We start from the raw sequence: 19,449 nt of genomic DNA, 5'->3' as shown, positions 1-19,449 counted from the left end.
TGACTGGACTGGGGGGGGGGGGAATAATGGCTATACGTGGCCAAGACTACTCTACAACTCTCCATCTCCACCACTTAATCTACCACCTACAGCGAACCGTCGCTACCATCATCATCATCTACACCAACGCCATCTACTGCCCACCACTAGTATTTTTATTTTTATACTACCATCACTAGTGTTTTTTTTTGTCTGTAAATCGCGTGTGTTCTCAAAGCCGATTTGTCTGTATGCAAGATAAGGAACTTTCAAAAAAACTGCTACCTCCGTATGAGATCAACTAACTCATCTTCAATTGAAAAAATCCATATAAAGATTCTGTCGTCACGACGATAATCGAGCTAGGGCTTTTCCAATCGTAGGGCTCAACGCACAGTCGTTTTTCCAGTTGTGCTACGGAAATGCACCTAAAAATCTTTATAATAAAGGTATCTTGCCTTTGTTTACATTCATCCATTTATGAAAAAGTGAGTGTGGTTGTTGTGATCTGAAGAGTTCACTGTAAAGACAAAGTTTACTCTGTATATAGCGGCCTTTGGTTGAAAAATTCTAGGTTCGTATCCCTTCTGATATGCTTAGAATATTTAGTAACGACTTTTCAGCTGAATGTCAGTTAGTTTCACACGGGGAAATTTTCCTCCGCTTAACCCTTGTCTTTCATTCTGTAAAATAGGAAAACCGGCCAGTGAATATAAGCCTTGACGGACAATATAGCTGCCACGATGTCATTTGGTTTGATAGACCCGGTTCGAATCCCTTCTAGGACCCGAAGAACTTTTATAATGAACTTTTCATTTGAAGATAAGCTGGTCTCAGACAGAAATATATATTTTTTTTTCTTCCAGAAACTTGGGTTTTTCATCCAAAAAAGGGCACCCTGCCAGAAGAATACTCAGTGTATTACAGACACAATATACTGGCCTCATAGCTTTAATTGTTTTTCGTAATTCCCAACAACAAACATATGACGATTAATCAATCTTATCTACAGAGTTTACCAGTTAGGCTTATATGAAGCCCAAATACTTGGCCATGACAGGTCATTGAATGTTAATAGAAAGATGACGCTGATTATTTATTGCTGTTATCACAACGTGCTCTTCAAGAAGTCCGAACGCTGATCTTAGTAGAAAGGGAAGATTAGCTACAACTAAATACATAAATTGACAGCAAGTCTGTTATCCTTGAAATTATAGTCCTAATTGAAAGAAATTATATAATTACTGTAAACAAAAGAAAGTGCAAAAATATTCGCTGTTTGATCGACGTGCGAAGATTTTAAAATTGTATTTATCGTATAATTCGGTCAGTTAAAAAAAAAAAAAAAAAAAAAAAAACGTGAAAATTTTAGAAATATAACTATTTTTATACTGTCAGTAATTATTTTTTTTTTATTAATTGCTGTCCTCTTATATTACTCTCATTTAGCATTGTGAAACAATCCCCACTATGAGATACCTGCTGTCTGCGTTGTTGTGCAAGAACAAAGAACGAATTGCGCAATTTTATCCAGTCGTATTTAATTTCAACTTTTCAAGAGTATTATCCAAAGCATTTACTGTCAGAAAAGACTTGTGCACATATTCTACCGCTCTCGATGTAGACAAAATATAATTCATCACGCTTGGAAAAGCAATGTAAATTCTAAATCTACTGAGGAAAAAATACTGATATTAAAGTCGATTTTAGTGAATTTTTTTTTCTCTAAAATTAATTTTTGTCTTTCCGCATTATTTGTAGATTCTGCGCTGTCTAGACTGTGCGTGTATTCTCTAGCTGATTTGTCTGTCTTTAACGACTGAAAACACTCGAGCTAGAAAAGGCTAAGTTTCCTGGAGGGAAAACTCTGCCCTCACTGTATGAGATAATCTAATTCATTTTCAGCTGTCCTTTTAAAAATTTTTCGCGTTCCAGACTGGATTCGAACCCATATCTTTCCAATCAAAGGTACATCCTTAGCAGATGAGCTGTGAAAGCTCCATTTAATTTTAAATTAATTTTTAATCACATTGGCTTAAATAAAAAAATATATATATAATCCAATAATATTGAACTTTTAAAATTTACACTAAATCGCTTTCATTAATACTGTGTTTTTAAAATGTTTTTCTTATTCTTTTAAGATTTGATTCATTTTTTACAATCATTACAGGTGTTCAGTGCTAGTGGAAAATTTTTACAAGAATTCGGTTCTTATGGAAGCAATGATGGAGAATTCGATTGTTTAGCGGCTGTTGCAGTAAATAGAATCGGTCAGTTTATCGTATCTGATCGTTATAACCACCGTATTCAAGTGTTTGACCCCACTGGAAGGTTTATTCGGACGTTTGGTAGTGAAGGAAGAGGAGACGGTCGATTCAGTTATCCTTGGGGAGTAGCAACAGATAGTTTAGGATTCATTTATGTCTGTGACAAGGAAAACCACCGTGTACAGGTAAAGAACTGGAAATGCGTTCGTAGTATATGTTTTACTCTGGATATATATATTTAGCGTTTGGCTGGCTTCTATTAAGTCATTCTTGAACGACTTTTTAGCCAATATCCTGTAATAATCTATATTTTACTTTTCATTGCAAAGATTGCGTTACCTTTTGTAGTAAAAGCCAGCATATAATCTTCTTCTTCGTATTATTATTAAAGAATTTTCAATTGTATTTTTTAGCTTCAGATAAATATTTGTTTGCAACTGCTAGACACTTATTTTATTTAAATAAATTATTTTTTTTTATTTTTTGTCGACAATATTTTCGTCCTTAATATGATATTTCTTAAAATATTTCCTTTAAGGTGGTCTTTGTTTATATAATAAAATTTCGAATTTTCAAATTTTGTTCATAAGTAATTCTTTTTTTCAGCTTGCTATCCTTTATGTATTAAAAAAATTGGCAAAGAAAAATAACAAAATTCCTTTCCATTTTGTTATTTTTCTAAGCCAATCAATAAATGGATTCTTCTTCTTCTTCTCCCGTAGTCCTAAATGGACCGTTGGGTCATTCATGGCTGGTAGTTGATAGTCTTGGTTAGCCTCCTCCAGTCATCTCTGTGTCTTGTTCGTGACCTCAGTTGAGAAAGGGAGGAATATGTCCATTTTTGATGTTATCAGTCCATTTTAATCGAGGTCGGCCCCTAACCCTTGGTTCCGGAACGATTCCTTCTAGTGCTTGCTTTGGAATGCCATTAGCCCTCTCCACATGTCCGAACCATTTCATCTGTCTTCTTCTGATGACTGTCAGAATATTTTCCCTTTTTCTCCCGTCTATTGAATCAATCAGTTTTCGGACATTTTCATTGGTTTCGTGAGCGGTATAGGGAATTCTCAAAAGTCTTCTGTAAGTTTTCATTTCAAAAGACAGGAGTCTCTTCTCATCTTCCTTCAATAAAGTCCAGGCCAACCATACAACCATACAAGAGGACAGAATTCACCAAGGTGTCAATTAGTCTTAGTCTGGTTGTGATTACTATTCTGTTATCTCCCCACAATGGTTTTAACTTTTGTAGGGCCACGGCTGCCTTAGCAATTCGGTATTTAATGTCGGTTTTTGAACGACCATCTTGACTCAGCGTGCTTCCTAGATAAGTGAACTTGTTTACATTCTCAGTTTTTTTTTATTGCCAATTTGTATCTTTAAGAATTTAATGTCTGATTTTGAGGTTATCATTGTTTTTGTTTTTTGTAGGTTTATGCATAATCCATATTTTTTTAATGTTCCCAAAATGCGGCTGGTTATCTCTTGTAATTCTTCTTCACTTTCTGCCAGAAGATCGATATCGTCTGCAAAACGTAAGTTATTTATTCTTAGTCCGCCAACTGCTATTCCAGTGTCATCTTCATAAAGAGCTTCATCTATGACATATTCCAGAAAACAATTAAAAAGAAGAGGGGACAAGATGCACCCCTGTCTTACCCGCTCCTCCGTTCTGCCCGGAATGATTCACTGCTGTAATTTTTAATTTCAATCCTCATATCACATGAGGAATAAAGAGATTTAATAATCCTAATGATTTTGTTGTCAATACCATAATGTTCTAAAATTTTCCATAATGCCTTGTGCCATATTGAGTCAAAAGCTTTTTGAAGGTTTAAAAAGTTGTGACAGATTATTTTGTTATGTTTGATAAATGGATTATCGTGATATAAGTCAAAAGCCAAATAATACAAAAAAGAGAGGCAGATTTAAGTTTGGAATTGTTAAGTAAAATATCTGTAGGGGTCACCTAGTAACATGAAAACCATACAAAAGTTGTCAGGGTGGATACAATGGTGCAGATTTTTATACCGTGGACAATACAAATTGGCATTCAAACTTGTATAGGAGATAATATATCTTATATTTTTACGAGATAAGAAATGTTGATCTTTCCCACTCCCTCCCTTTTCAGTCTTATTTACGCTGTTCGTTTGTTTCTCACAAATGAAGTAGTTTACAGAAACGCACAGGCCCATTTTCCATATGTGTGTGTCGGACTCTTCCTTACTCTCGTATCCACCTACAATTCGTAGACGCATAGCTGCATATTGAGGGCGAAAAGACCTTGGAACAATTATCTGATAGTTGCTATTTAAGTTAGAACAGAAAATCTAAATATAGGTTTTCCGGGCGCACAACTGTTCTTCTATGAAGATTCCAAGAAGTCTCTCTTCGCCTGCACCCTCTCCCGAAACCCAGACATGAAAAAGGTGCAGCTATAAATGTGAAAATACACCTAGTGTGTCGTTAATGTCAAATGACATTTGGCATTTAGAAAAAATGCAATTCCGACAAACTTCTACAGTAGCTGGATGCATTCGTGTAAACCGCTATTCGCTTATTTTTTAAAACAAAATCCTTTAACAAAAAAAGTTTTGAAAAAGCAAATTGTAATGTCTTGAATCATGTGTTATGTTTTATTATTAAAGTTACTTATGTTTATATTATCATATTGTAATCCGAATGAGAAATAATATTCTCTCTGGATTGGATTTTATGTTATACTGAAAGGCAATTACGAAAGATTTTTGTTGTTATTTTTGTTAAATAGTGGAATAGGTAAAACTTGATTAAAGCAGTAAGCTAGATGTTCCCTAACTGTGGAATATTTCTCCCGTAGAGAAATGCCAACTTTTATAATGTACACATAGACATGAACATCGCCATGCTACTAAAACTAGAGAAATATAGCAAAGTTATGCTTGTGTGTGTGTGTGTGTGTGTGTGTGTGTGTGTGTGTGTGTGTATTCCGAAGCAATGAAAGTTTACGGAGGTAGAAGAAAGCATAATACATTACTGCATTTTTTTTTTTCGTTAAGAACAACAAAATGTCGCATTTTGCAAAAAAAAAATCCAGTTCGCTTTCATATGGCTTAATATACGCCAAACTGTGGAAGGTTGTAAACTTTTTTGTACACGAGTACCGTTAGGTCGGTTAAGAAATTTTTTTTTGGCTATTTTTCATTTTTACTGTTTCTTATTTCTTTTTTTTTTTACATGCTCTAGAAATCGTGCTGTAAAGACCAAATATGAGCCCATTCAAACTACTTCAGGACTTTCAAGTAAGCAGGACTGTAATCTCATTCAGGCGATGAAATTCATCTCCCACCTAAAAACATGTACCGAAAAATCCACAGCGGGATTCGAACCCCTCAGGCTGTTGGATGGAAAGTTAGTATGTTGACCACCCGATCAACCAGACCGACAAACATGTACGACTGCAAAATGCTTTTGTTCAGGCGTTATGTTTCGTTTGTTGTATTTTGTTTCCAGTTTCTTACTAATTTAAGGGGGGGGGGTTGAGTTCATTATATTAATGAGTAGTATCATCACGCATGAGCTTCAAAATAAAGAAGTTTATGGAGGGAATTTAAAAAAAGTCATCAACATGCTCGTGAGCAGTATAAAGCACATGCCAGAAGGGTGGTCAGTATGGTAAGAAAGGCAAAATTAGAGCATGGACTAGCGAAAGATAATCCCAAATAGTTCTTTCAGTATGTGACAAGTAAAAGGGAGAATAATTGTGGTAGAATAATTTTGATGACTGCTGATGGCAGGAAGGCGACTGATCAGACCAAGTAGTTGAATTGCTGAGTGCAAAGGTTTATCATCCAGACAGGGATATTGAAATAACCGATGAGACAAGGGCTGATATGGAAACAGAAGTGTTGAAGCAAAGGTGTTTGGGACATTACAGATCCTTGATGCGAATTCAGTTGGGAATCAGTTCGCATATCACGAGAATGTGCAAGGGAACTGGCCGTGTCTTTTACCAGATTGTTTAATTTGAGTCTTAATTCTGGTAAGTCCTAGCGAGTGGAAAGAGGAGAAAATAGTTCCATTACATAAAGGAGGCTCCAAGACGGAGGTAGCCAGTTATCGGTCGATAAGCATCTCAGGAATGGCAGTCAAGTATCATAGTTGATTAAGGACAGATTTCTGGAATGGGTGGATATGAATTGGATACTGCATGGGAGTCAGTAGGTTTTTGTATGGGTAAGTCATTCCTCAGTAATTTAAAAATTTTTTTATAAAAAAAAACAACAACAGCTGAGTTGAATAAGGGGAATAGCTGCATGATAATACTGCCGGACTGTGCAAAAGCATTTGACAGAACCCGCATGGAAGAACTGTTACATAAATTCTGGTGAAATGGATAGAGATTGACTGATGGATAGACATTAGATAGTATTTTTTGACGGAACAGAGTCCAGAAGTCCTGTGACCCGTGGCTGTTTAACTTGTATGCTAATGATATAAGAAATGATCTGAGAGGGATGTTCAGTTTTTTGTTGATGTACAACTGGGTTGCAATAGTTGATAATGATGATATGGCGATTTTGTGTGGTGATTTAAATAGACTAGCAGTGCGGACAAGGGATAGTATCTCTCAGTTTAATGTGACGAAGTATAAGGTTATACACTTTGGAATAAACGGTTACCAGCTGCACTACTTTAATATGACTGTACTCCAGGAAATTGATGAAGCTCTGGAATTTTGGGATGGTGGATAGGAAGTTGAAGTACAGAGGTCATATTGCAAAAATTACCTTATTATTGAATGAAACGTGACAAGCAAAGTGGAGTTATTGTTCCTCTTTCTCTCAATCTGGACTACTGTATATCGATCTGGTCACTCGAGTTTCTCGGGAAGTGGAGTAGATCCAGACGCGAGTAACCAAGATGATGGCAGGTCTATAGAATGCTCCTTATGAGGGCAGATTTAAGAGCTGCTGATTAAAAAAGCCGATTGATAAGCGGAAACGTGGGAAATGATAAACACATAAGTTGCTTAAAGAGTTTAATAGGACTGATATAGAGGAAATTTTCAGTACTTGACTAGTATAGAGAGAACCAGACGTCATCCCTGGAAATTGAGTAAGAGTGTAGTTAGCAAGGGAGTGAGGAACACATTTTTTGGATTGAGAGTGGTGAATAATTGGATTGGATTGCTGGAGTCAGTTGCGAGTTCTTTATAGGTGAACGAGTTCAAAACGAAGTATTATTATTATTACGTGAGCCCTCCAGGGAGTCCATAGACTCATCGAGGGAGGGCACTTGCTCTAGTTCTCTGTCTCTACCTCTCAATCCACTAACTACACCAACGCCATCTACCGCCCACCACCACTTTCACAGACAATCACAAACATCCATGCCACGGCAGGATTCGAATGGGTATCCTTTTGGCTGGAAAGCGGATACGCTAACCACTCCACCGGCATTGGTTGGCTGGTTGTGCGAATTATGGTTAGTTCTTGGTGAAATATCAATGGTCCTCTCGTGATGAATCTACGGACTCCATGGAGATACACGTATAGTAAAAAAAATAATAATAATATGCTCATTCCATTCTGATTTTTCCTGTTTTATTTATTCGTTTATGGACTGCAACTGATAGTTTTCATAAATATTTTCATTTTTATTATTCTGTCAAATTCCGCCCAAATAGACTGATATGCCAAACAAACAAACACAGAGCCTTTTGATATTCTTTTCAACGGGCTCAACTCATGCAAAAATTGGATATTGGTCCTTAAAAAATACGTATAGAATTGCTTCTATAACTGAAATCTTTCAGTTCAATTTAGTTTATTGGTAAATTTAATTTAGTTTAAATTAATTTGTTTCTTCCAGTCAGTTCAGTTTAAATGATCCGTTTCTTCTTTTCTAGGTATTCCAAGGTGACGGAACTTTCGTCACGAAATTTGGCGGCATAGGTCAGCGTTCTGCAGAATTTGAGCATCCTCATTACGTTGCTGTCAGTAACACGAACCGCGTGATTGTTAGTGACAGCAACAATCACAGAGTGCAGATCTTCGATGTGAATGGCCGTCTCCTCTCCACCTTCGGTTCCGAAGGATCGGATGAAGGGCAGTTCAAGTTTCCAAGAGGAGTTGCCGTTGACGACCAGGGTTACGTAATTGTTGGAGACAGTGGCAACAACCGCATCCAGGTGTTCCATCCTGACGGCACTTTCCTGAAGACCTTTGGGACCTGGGGTGCGGGTGATGGGGAATTCAAAGGCCTCGAAGGAATTGCGGTAATGCAGAATGGTAACATTTTGGTATGCGACCGAGAAAACCACAGAATTCAAGTGTTTTGATGGTAAATGTCTTAGCTGTTTCTTTATATACATAACGAGTTAAAATAAAACGTAAGTTATTATTTATACATATCTTGGAATGGAAAGCGCCTTGATATTCTTAGGGTTCATTATGTTCTTTCGATTTTTGTCCGTCCATAAAAAGGGGTGCAGCTATTTAATAAAGTAGAACACTTAAAACATCGAATCATTGCACTTCACACTCTAGATTCTGAGACGCATAATCGACATCGGTGTGGCCTACTTTGAAAAAGTTCTGATTCTTAAAAAATAAAGGGAAATAGTTCAGTTCCTATCTCGAGAAAACATTTCTTTGTGACGACTGCTCTTAAATAATTACGAAATGTAATGAGCAGACGATTATACAGTAAATCTTTCGTGTATACTTTCAAAATACGAAAATGCAAGGTTTTTAAAATAATTTAATAACAATGGTTTTATAAGCATTGCAGCTTCATAATGCATTAATAGAATAATTCATTAAGTCAAAATCAGTTACTACCAATTAAATTTTTATTGAAGTACGATACATTTCCCGATTTGGAAGAATAAACAATATTTTCTTTCTATAAATCGATAAATATCTATTTGATGATATGCAAATAAATTCTTTGTTTCTTTCTTAATCCTTCTACCTTTACGGTGTCGAGGTTTGAAGTCTTTTAATCATTTTCAATTCGAACTTGCAGGTGATTGGCTTACAGAGTCGCAAATGAATAATCGCTAATTAAAAACAAGCTGGACCTGTTTTAAAATCTAAAATATGTTTTAGGTTTTCCTTTTCAAGGATTTAAGATGAAATTAAGTATTACTAACCTCTTTCGAGCAGAAAATGAGAAATCTCATCTCATCTCTGCTGTTTCATAAATTTCGCAAGGCATGCATGGACTGCATTGTAGCATTCGTGTATTTTGGTGAAGGTAATTTCACGTGCATATAATACACGTGAAGAAGACTGAATTAAATTCGTGATCTTCACATTATTGACAAACAGATTTAGTACAATACAGCTTGGATGCGACAGTCACCTCTCAAGTATAAATTTAACATCGTAGGATGCCAGTGATCTGAAACATTCCAATATTCGCTGTACAGCATTTTTGTTCCCTTAGGGCCATCAGAAGCGACTTCTAGCCAAGCACTTTGTGTCAGTTGCGTGCTATTACAAGCATCATTAGGACCAATATTCGACGTGCTGTAACTAAGTTGAAGATTGTCATTTCTCATTTTCATTCGACACAATACAGTCTTCCATATTTCAAGTTAAATGTAATTAATAAATATAACATGTTTTATTATTATTTTTAAAAAAATACCATAAAAACCCCTTAAAATGTCAATTTTTTTAATCATTTTCTTCATCTTTGCAGACATCTCTATAGGTCACTTCGTTCAAACTAATTTCGACCGAATTTGGAATATAGCTATTTCTGACGTACCTTAAAATTATCTAAAAAATTTATTCCATCGGACTCATTCGAAAAAGTGTAAGGAAAGTGAGGATTGCAGACACCTGTAAAAGTCGTTGTATCGTTTTATCTGTTGCGACTAAGCGGAGAAAATTGTTCATGTACTCTAAAAACTTCAGTCCATTGACTACCATGAGGGAATGGTAAAGTGGGAGGAGTGTCGTGTCCTTTGCTGACACCTCTTCAACTCGCATCGTTAAACCAATTTCGACCATATTTGAAATACGGTTGTTTCTTACGTTGATAAAGATCTTTTCGAGGAATTCCATCTAAGTGAAAGTGGGAACTGCGGGGCGCCTCGCTGCGACAAAATTCGGAACATAGCATTTTCTGACATTGCTGAAGGTCTGAAAAATCCTGTCCATCGAAGTAAAGTAAAGTAGTTGTAAGGCAACGACAGGGAAGATCTTGCCCTTTTACAGACACTGCTACAGCTCGCATTGGTCAACCGATTTCACCATATTTGGAATATACAGTAGTTGTTTCTTACATTGCCGAAGTCTCCTGAGCATCTTTTGATCGTTTTTACAACATTTGGAATATAGTTTTGGTTCTTCCATTGTTTGAGATCCCTATAATTTCGGCTCAACTGAACTAAAGTAGAGAGGTTAGGGACTGTCAACAAACAACTGATTTGGTCTAGTTGTTTGTTGATGTTTTTATACCTCAAAATTATAATAATAATCTAAAAAAAACATCTTATATGTAGAAAAAGTGAACCAAATAACGATATTGTTATTTGGCTAACCTTATTGCTTTGATTGGTAAGAATGCAAATTTACGGTTAAACAGAATTTCTAAAAATACCACAACAGCAACAAAAACAGGAGCACAAGTTATGCAAAATAATGGCGGTAGAGTAGCCGCTTCTAAATTACAGCCAACACTTTGGCACTTCACTTACTTTTTTTTTACGTATGAGATGTTTTTAATGAGATATCGTGTGAATACTTTCCATGCCCCCACTGTTCTTCCATCTCTACATTCGTCTGTTTTTCTGATTCTTCAAAGCTGACATCAACTGCGGATGTCATTGCAGTCTTGGCTTCCTCTTTCTGAAACCATAGTTTTCTAATAGGATGTCGACTTTCACATATCGCTGTGCATTTTTTTAGTGGACATGGGCTGGCCCTACCTAAAATGCTGGACAGCGTAACGGCTATTCAACCTCAAAATTATCTCTGAAACTGCTATGTTTTCCTTGTAATATTGTGTTGCTGTTACAGCCGTTTCGTCCTGTAGTCCAGTGATGTTTCGTATTTCTGGCGATTGCTGGTGTCCAACAGGAAGGGAGAGATGCTCCTTGTCTGGAGTCAGCTATGTCATATGCTGTACGGTTAAAATTATTTTGCTAATCGTTTTTTTTTAATTAATTTATTTATTTTTTTATTTATTAACAGAACTACACTTAAGAACTGGAGAGTACCATATTTCAGATAATCCCCCCCGCCCCCGTAATTTAAGCAGATTTCTTTAAAACATATTAATGCAAAAATATTAGGTTTATTACAATTGTCTGGTCATGTAGTGAACTGTATGCATATTATGAAGGTTTGGTGGAATTTCAATTTCAATCTCAGATCAAAGTTTTTATTAAGTTTTAAAAGAGGTAAACCGTGAGTAGACATAACTATACATAATAAATAACGGAAAAACTCACGTAGAAATATTATTTAATGGTATAATTTTCGCCTGTGTGTCACAGGCATCTTCAGTACAATTAGGCACTAATTGTACTGAAGATGCCTGTGACACACAGGCGAAAATTATACCATTAAATAATATTTCTACGTGAGTTTTTCCGTTATTTATTATGTATAATAAAGTTTTTATTAGTTTCTTAATAAACTAATATTATTCTTTTTTGTCCTTGTATTTGTCTCAACAATTTTACCTTTATTAGTGTAAACAAAAAAAACTGGGGGAAAAAAAAAAGTGATTATTTCCGATTTTAAGGTGCATAAATAATACCTAATCAGTTCTCTCTTTTTCCAAACTTTCAAGTATCAAAAAGCTAGTTATTCAATCCATAACCAGATGCTAATTTGGCCACAATTACAAATAATAACAATAATGTTTATTTTAGAGTAAAGTAAACAGCAAGCGCATGTCAAAATCCAAAGGTTTTGGCATCCTTAGTAAGGGATATTGTAAAATACATTAAACAGGCCAATTGGAGATAGGCTGGCCATATTGCCAGATGGAGTGACGGGAGATGGACTAGAAAAACAACAGAGTGGAGACCAATGGATGGAGCAAGACAAAGAGGAAGACCGAGAAGAAGGTGGAGGGATGAAATGGAACAAATTGCAGGAGTGAGATGGTTGGGAGAGGCAGAAAAACCGAGTGATCTGAAAAATCATGGGGGAGACCTTCGTCCAACAGTGGACAGAACCAAAAGGTTGAAGAAATAAGGGAGAAGGCGTTAATGGCAACTGCTGCTTGACAAGGAACCTGCTCTTTGCAGAATGAAAATAGGTCGAAAGTGAATTATCGCTCAAATGCTGGCAAATAAAGCTGAATTTTCGTATAATAATAATAATAATAATAATAAATTAGTTCATTTCTTCTTCACCAGATGGCTGCACATATCGTTGTATGAGTAGCATTTCAATTTTTTATACACAGCTAGTAAATCCACTTAAATCTGAAATTGCGTGATATTATTGTTTTCGCTTTCATTTTTTATGTGCTAATCGATCTCAATTCCTGTCAAAACATCTACATGCACATAATCGAAACATGACTACATTTAAATTCCTTATATATATACACACATACACATACATACGGTACTTAATTTCTCATAAATAAATTTTTATGGATACTAAACTACAAATTATTAATTCTGCATGGTTTAAGAAAATACTATCGAGGAAAAGATTTTGGAGGAAAGGAAACAGCTGTCGGTTTCTAATCATTCATCTCTTCCAAAAAGTGTGGATTATTTTCCTTATTACGATATATCACATGACTCTTGTTATATGTAATGATTCTTTGTTCTTCTTTGATGGCCCTGAAAGCCTCTTCAGACAAGCGCAATGAATATTTAGTGAATCAATCAGTTGATTAAATATTCATATTTCAAATATGCCAGATTTCTGACCTGATTGTATTTCCGATTTCATTTCAGCGACAATCGTATTTATCTAGGGCAGAATTTACATGTGGCTCATTAACAAATACCACGTTTCGCTTCCGTTAGCCTTGTCGCGAGATACATTTATTACATTGCGGTTTGAAATCCTCTTAACAATAATTGAAGTATATGCATGGCATGTCCCTTCTACTCCATGGCCCCCTTTTCTCTCTCTCTCTCTCTCTCTCTCTCTCTCTCTCTCTCTCTCTCTCTCTCTCTCTCTCTCTCTCTCTCTCTCTCCTGTTTTGTTTGCTTGTTTGCAGGAGGAGATTAAATAGAATACATCCCTAATTCTTTCGAGGGCGAGGTTGTTGAAATAATCTAAAATTACACATTCGCCTTTGGTATGAAATGTTCTTCATACCAACACATGAAATTAACGCAGAAGGTTAAAAAAATAAATATCATCATCATAACACTAATTACGGGTATAGACCATATTGGTCTGTTCCGGTCTCATTGTCCATCATCCAATATCCTTTTTCGAGGTCTACCCTGCCTTCTCTTTCCAATTGGCTTATATTTTAGTTTTGGATGTCGGGTGTTGGCCATTCGGTTTACATGTTCAATCCATTTTTGTTTATAATTGTTTCGTTTTTCTTCTATTGATTTTGTTTTTAGTTCTTTTAACCACTCTACCGGCCAAGACGTCCATAGACGTCGAGTTTATCAGGGATGCGAAGTGCATATTAAAATTTTAATACCATTGATATGACATTGAAATATGTGATGGATACGAAGCGTATGAGTATCCGTATTTGATCCATCCTCACCATGGCCGGTGAGGTGGTTAAAATGTCTTCGTTCTTTTTTTGATCTAATAATATGTATTTTGCAGTTCTTCTCATAAATCTCATTTCACTTGTTTTTATTCTTTGTTTATCTTGTTTGTTTATTGCCCAAATTTCGCTGCCATATAATAATGTGGGCACTGCTAAAAGTATTGAATATTTTCAAGCGTGTTTCTTTTTGTACTATATTTGGATTACGTGTTGTTCTATTTATCAGGCCTATAATCTGTAAAAAGTTTGAAGTTTTTAATTTTATGTCCTTTTTTCTCCTTCATATGATATTTTACATCCAAGATAACTGAAAGTATTTATCTCTTCTAATATTTTATTATTAATAACTATTTTGCTTCTAACTGGAGTTTGTCCACAAAATGCCATTGTTTTAGTTTTATCTATGGAAAATTTCATTCCAAACTATTCTGTTATACTGTTTAAATTATATATTGCTCTTTGTAAATTGTCTTCCTTATCTGATATTATTATCTTGATCATCTGCAAATAATAGTGTATTTATTTTGTTATCCTGGGAAATTTCTATACCTTGATTGGTTAAGGTGTTCCATTGTATTAATATTTCATTAATGTAAATATTGAAAAGTGTTGGAGACAGACGGCATCCCTGTCTTATTCCTTGGTTTATATATTGTTTTTCAGACAACTTTTCATTTATTTTTATTTTTATTTCATTATCTTTGTATATATTCAATATTGCATGTAGTAAAATATTAACTATATTTATTCTTTGTAATATATCAAACAGTATACATCTTTTAACTTTGTCAAATGCTGTTTCGTAATCTAAACAAAAGATGAGTTTCCAAATTAAATTCTCTCCTTTTTTCTATAAGTAGTTTTAAAAAGAAAGCTGTATCCATTGTAGAGCGTTCTTTTCTAAATCCATTTTGACATTCTCATAATATTTTTTCACTGTATATTTTTAGTTATTCTGCTATATATTTTGTAGCACGTATTCAATAAACTAATACCTCTGTTGTTAGCAGGTTTTGTTTTATCCCCTTTTTTAATATAGGTATTATTATGCTTGTATTCCATTCTATTGGTATTTGCCCATTTTTTTCCACCAAATTTATATAGTTCAGAGTTTATCCCATCTTCTCCTGCTGATTTGCCATTTTTTATTTTATTTAGGTTGTCCTTTAATTCTTTCATTGTTATCATATCATTTAAGGTATTTTGTAAGTTTCTGGTGTAATATTTTTGATGCCAGTATTATCCGTCCAAAAATCTGTAAAGTAATCCAAGAATTCTTTTACGTCTATTTCACAATTTATATTTGCAGTTTCTTTTATATCTGCATTCATATGTTTTAGTATTTTGTACGCACTGGGTCTTATTTTGTATATGTCATTTTCTAGATATAATACAAATTTTTCTTGGCTTTCTCTGTGTCTCTCTCTTGTTTCTCTCTTGGCTATTGCTCGTCTTTTTTATATTCAATTTCATCTTTTTGTTTTTTGCTACTTAACCATCTTTTAAAAGCCAGCTTTTTATTTTCAGTTATTATTTTTATTTCATTGTCCCATATATGTAATTTTTTATTTTTATGATATTTTTTGTGTGTTCCTAGACTTTCGTATGCTGCTAATGCGATAATTTCATTTATATTATTCCATTCTTTCTCAATGTCTTCATTTTCTTGTTTTTTCTAATAATATTAGAAAATATTAGAAATTATTATTATTAAATGGTTGCCTCTGTTGGTATAAATTTCCTATGCTTGAATCATTTAGCAGTCTTACTTTGTAATTAGATTTTGTTTCTCTAGTTTGTTTATTTTTTTTTGTATTTTTTTGTAGCCAGTTTGGTGGAAATCTTAGTTTTTGCCTGTACTAAATAGTGATCTTCGTCAATTTCTAGCCCTCTTCTAACTTTAACGTCTAGGAAGAGGTTTGCTGCTTTTTCATTTGTATAAAGTAGTCTATTATTGATTTTTGTCATCTTGCACACCACGTATATTTATGTATATTTTATGTTTCTAAAATGTATTCATTATTTTTAAATTATTATACATTGTATAATCAATGAGTCGCTTTCTATTTTTATATACTGTTGGTTCTCCAAATTTTTGTATATTATTGTTAATTTTTTTCATTCCTATTCTGGCACTAAGATCTCCGGCATATAATTATGTGGTCTGTTTTGTTTAATTTTTCATATATTCCTTGTAACTATTTGTAAAAGTAATAATTTTCTTCTTCTTTTCCCCCTTCAGGGGCATACACTCCAACAACTGTTAAATTTTCTTTACTTAATTTTAATCGAACTTCTAATATTCTTTCATTCCAGTATGTATAATGAGTTATTTTTGCTTTAATTGATTTATGGATCCAAATCATTACACCAGCTTTTACATGCATTTGTTTGTCCACTCCACTATATATGACATTGTAGTTAGCTGTTTCTTTTGTTCCTTTAGGTTTCTTTTTTGTTTCTGTAAGAACTGCAATTTCTATATTTTCATCATTTAAAATTTTATCTAATTCTCCGTCTTATGTGCTATGCTTCTAATGTTCCGTGTAGCATATTTCACCACGTTTTTCTTTTTCTAAAGTTTCTTAACCTTTTCTAGTTTGCTGCCGTTTCCCATGTTTTCTGTCCAGTTTGGATTTCGTTGAGACTTGAAAGTGATATGTGTTTCCCTATGTCAAGTGACTAGCATGACGATAGGTATCCTAGTGGTGGGGTTGCCACCTTAAGAGAACTAAACTTGTCTTTTTTAGTGGATAGTGGAAATACAGTTTGAGAGGAAAGAGGGAAAAAATTAATTAACTTAATTTACTTATTTTCTGTTCTTGTAAACAAAACTTATAAACAACAGAAAATATTTTTGCATGACGCCAAAAATAGACTTTGGCTATTTTGCGGAAGATAATAACTGTTGTAATGAAAGAAGCACTGAAAATGGAAAATTACCATATTACAGCCAGACACGTTCAACAGTTTTATAGCGTCAAATTTCTCCACTCTAAAGAAACGTGTAAACAAACAAACATTTTCAAGTTTAAGCTCATCCAATGACGTTTTAGACCGTCTGCTGTCGAGCTATCTCAGGATACTTCACTTGTGAAAAATAACTGCAGTATATATATTCTGAATTTCCCTACTTATACCAAAAAAATCTACAAATCTTGTAATGTGTTGCTTCATTTTGAAGCAAACACATCACCTTACTCATCTGTGAAACGAGAATTCGCGCCGACTCACTGTCATTGTTTGGAGAAGATTGTCTGGCTTTATATATGTAGAAAGTATTTTACCTTGGATATATATATATATATATATATATATATTAAAATCATATTTACTCGGTAAAAACGATATGATAATTAAAAAAGTTTGAATGACTAAACACTGAGAATAGTAAAGAATATGATTTAATAGGGACACTACTAGTTTCGTTGATAAAACAACTTCTTCAGGTGTCTAACTACAAAGAATTATATACACAAAAAAATACAGAAACATTATATAATAACGACAGCAGATCTATTATAAACTGTAGTACAGTTTAAACTGGATTAAAATTCAAACTTTTTTTAATTTTCATATATATATATATATATATATATATGGGATATAATGGTTACTGTTGTAGCTTTTACCGAATATTGTTTATCAATAAGATGGAGTTCGTCTACCCTTCCATATAGTTGGAATGAGTGTTCTTATTATCATCATAGGAGACTTTCTCTTTGCATTTACCACCTACTCAGGCAAGACATTCAATCACCGCTCTAATAAATATAATAAAAAAAACTTCATTTTTTACTCTCTTTCCGGATACTACTTGTCTAAGTTCTTTAAGACCCCGTGTCCTCTCCCTTCATATTTTCCTTATAGAATGAAGCATCTCTGTGTACGTTATGTGACCTTTACACCGATATCTGTCATCCTGTCTCTGTCACCATTTCTCTTTTTCTGTCCATTACCACCACCCTGCGTTTTAACATCTGTCGGTGCCTCCTTCGAACATGGCTTTACTCCCCCCCCTCCAAAAAAAAGCTGAAATGAGTGTGATGCAGGTCCCTAGTGTCCCTGCAAAAAATGCTAGCGATGTGCCTGCAGGCCTGTCATAATGAGAGGTGGTTTGTTCTTTATAACTTTCTCATTCTGCTAAATTAATAGAAAACTTTTGTCAGATTTTCATAATAAATATCCTTGATGTTCTTCAATCCTTATATATATATATATATATATATATATAAGAAGACATTAATCTTTTGAGCCGAATGATATATTTTAGTTCATTTTCAGTATTCCAAAATTCCAGTTGTACAATTAAAGTCGAAATACCACAAGAACACATTTATTAGTTCATGTCTTACGTTATGAATATATTGATAACTCGAACTTCTTGGCTAACGCTTGGAGAATGATTCTTCAGCGTTGTCATTCGTAATGTGTTTCGATTGGGTTTATGGGATTGATCTAACAACAGTTAACTCTGGCGCCGTAAATAAGTTTCGTCAGAGATCAACCATCGAGAATGACTTCCCAGCCTTGACTGTGAAACAAAATAAAATAAAAATAAAAAAATAAAAAATAAAAAAATAATAAAAAATACATGATGCAAATAGTTTATCTGCTAGCGCTACGATGTGAAATCTGCACGCATTTATTTACTTAAAATCAATAAAAATATAAACATTACTGCTTGCTAATTTTAGCTATCAAGCTAGTTGCGGATACCACTTTTAGATTTTTATTATATTTAAAAGTACTTTAGTTGTTATTTTAAATTTATAATATTTATAAATAAAAATAATTAACAAGTTAGTATTGTTACTGACCAAATTTCATATCTAAATGCTATATTTTGTAAGCTTTTGTTCCTTTTATGTTGTCAATGAACACTGTCTTGTATTTGTTTCTTTTAGGATTCCCTGCCTTTAAAACAAAATGCTTGAAACAGTAGTCATCACGCCGTTCTAGAAAATATGACAGCAATTTTCATTACAAACTTAGAACTGCAACCGATGTCCTCTGATGTCTGAAGTAAAATATGAAAGCCAGTGTTTGGTAAAAATGCAATGTTTTACGTGAAAGGCAAAGAAAGACTAAACAAAAAATTGAACATAGAGGGAAATAATCCTAGTCATTAAATTATTTTGTGTGTGTGATTTTTTTTTCCAGTATTTCTTTAGCCCTGCTGTAATCATATTTGTTTTTTCTATTTAAAATGAAAGGACTAATAAAATTCTTTTAAAAAATTTCAAATTCTCTCTTAAATGTCAAGAAGTAATTTTAAAAAAAAATTAATTCCACGCACATTATTTTTATTCCAGACCGCATACATTACTTTCATGCAGTCATGTTTTAATTAGAATTAGAGCTTTGATCAGAAATAATGTCACATTTCTACATAAGACATACGCGTAATCTCCTCGATATTAAAATAAATAAATAATAGCATACCTTTCACTATATTTGTTAGAATATAATCTTGTTTTGAATTTTT

The 19,449-nt window shown here is 34.0% G+C and overlaps 1 protein-coding gene across 1 annotated transcript in view; it reads left to right on the top strand.

The window, feature by feature from the left end:
- Nucleotides 1-19,208, top strand: part of LOC150100464 (uncharacterized) — a 74,006-nt gene extending 54,798 nt beyond the window's left edge. The window contains exons 5-7 of the mRNA XM_090402844.1: nucleotides 2,153-2,434; nucleotides 8,140-8,573; nucleotides 18,869-19,208. Of these exons, the coding sequence (XP_090258970.1) occupies nucleotides 2,153-2,434; nucleotides 8,140-8,571 (714 nt within the window). The 3' untranslated portion in view covers nucleotides 8,572-8,573; nucleotides 18,869-19,208. The remainder of the gene's footprint in view (nucleotides 1-2,152; nucleotides 2,435-8,139; nucleotides 8,574-18,868) is intronic.
- The last annotated feature ends 241 nt before the right edge of the window (nucleotides 19,209-19,449 follow it).

This window comes from Typopeltis vanoorti, chromosome 13, assembly GCF_054136105.1.
Source record: "Typopeltis vanoorti isolate ZY-2024b chromosome 13, IOZ_Tvanoo_1.0, whole genome shotgun sequence".
NCBI classification, from domain to species: domain Eukaryota; kingdom Metazoa; phylum Arthropoda; class Arachnida; order Uropygi; family Thelyphonidae; genus Typopeltis; species Typopeltis vanoorti.
This window is presented reverse-complemented; position numbering and strand designations above follow the sequence as displayed.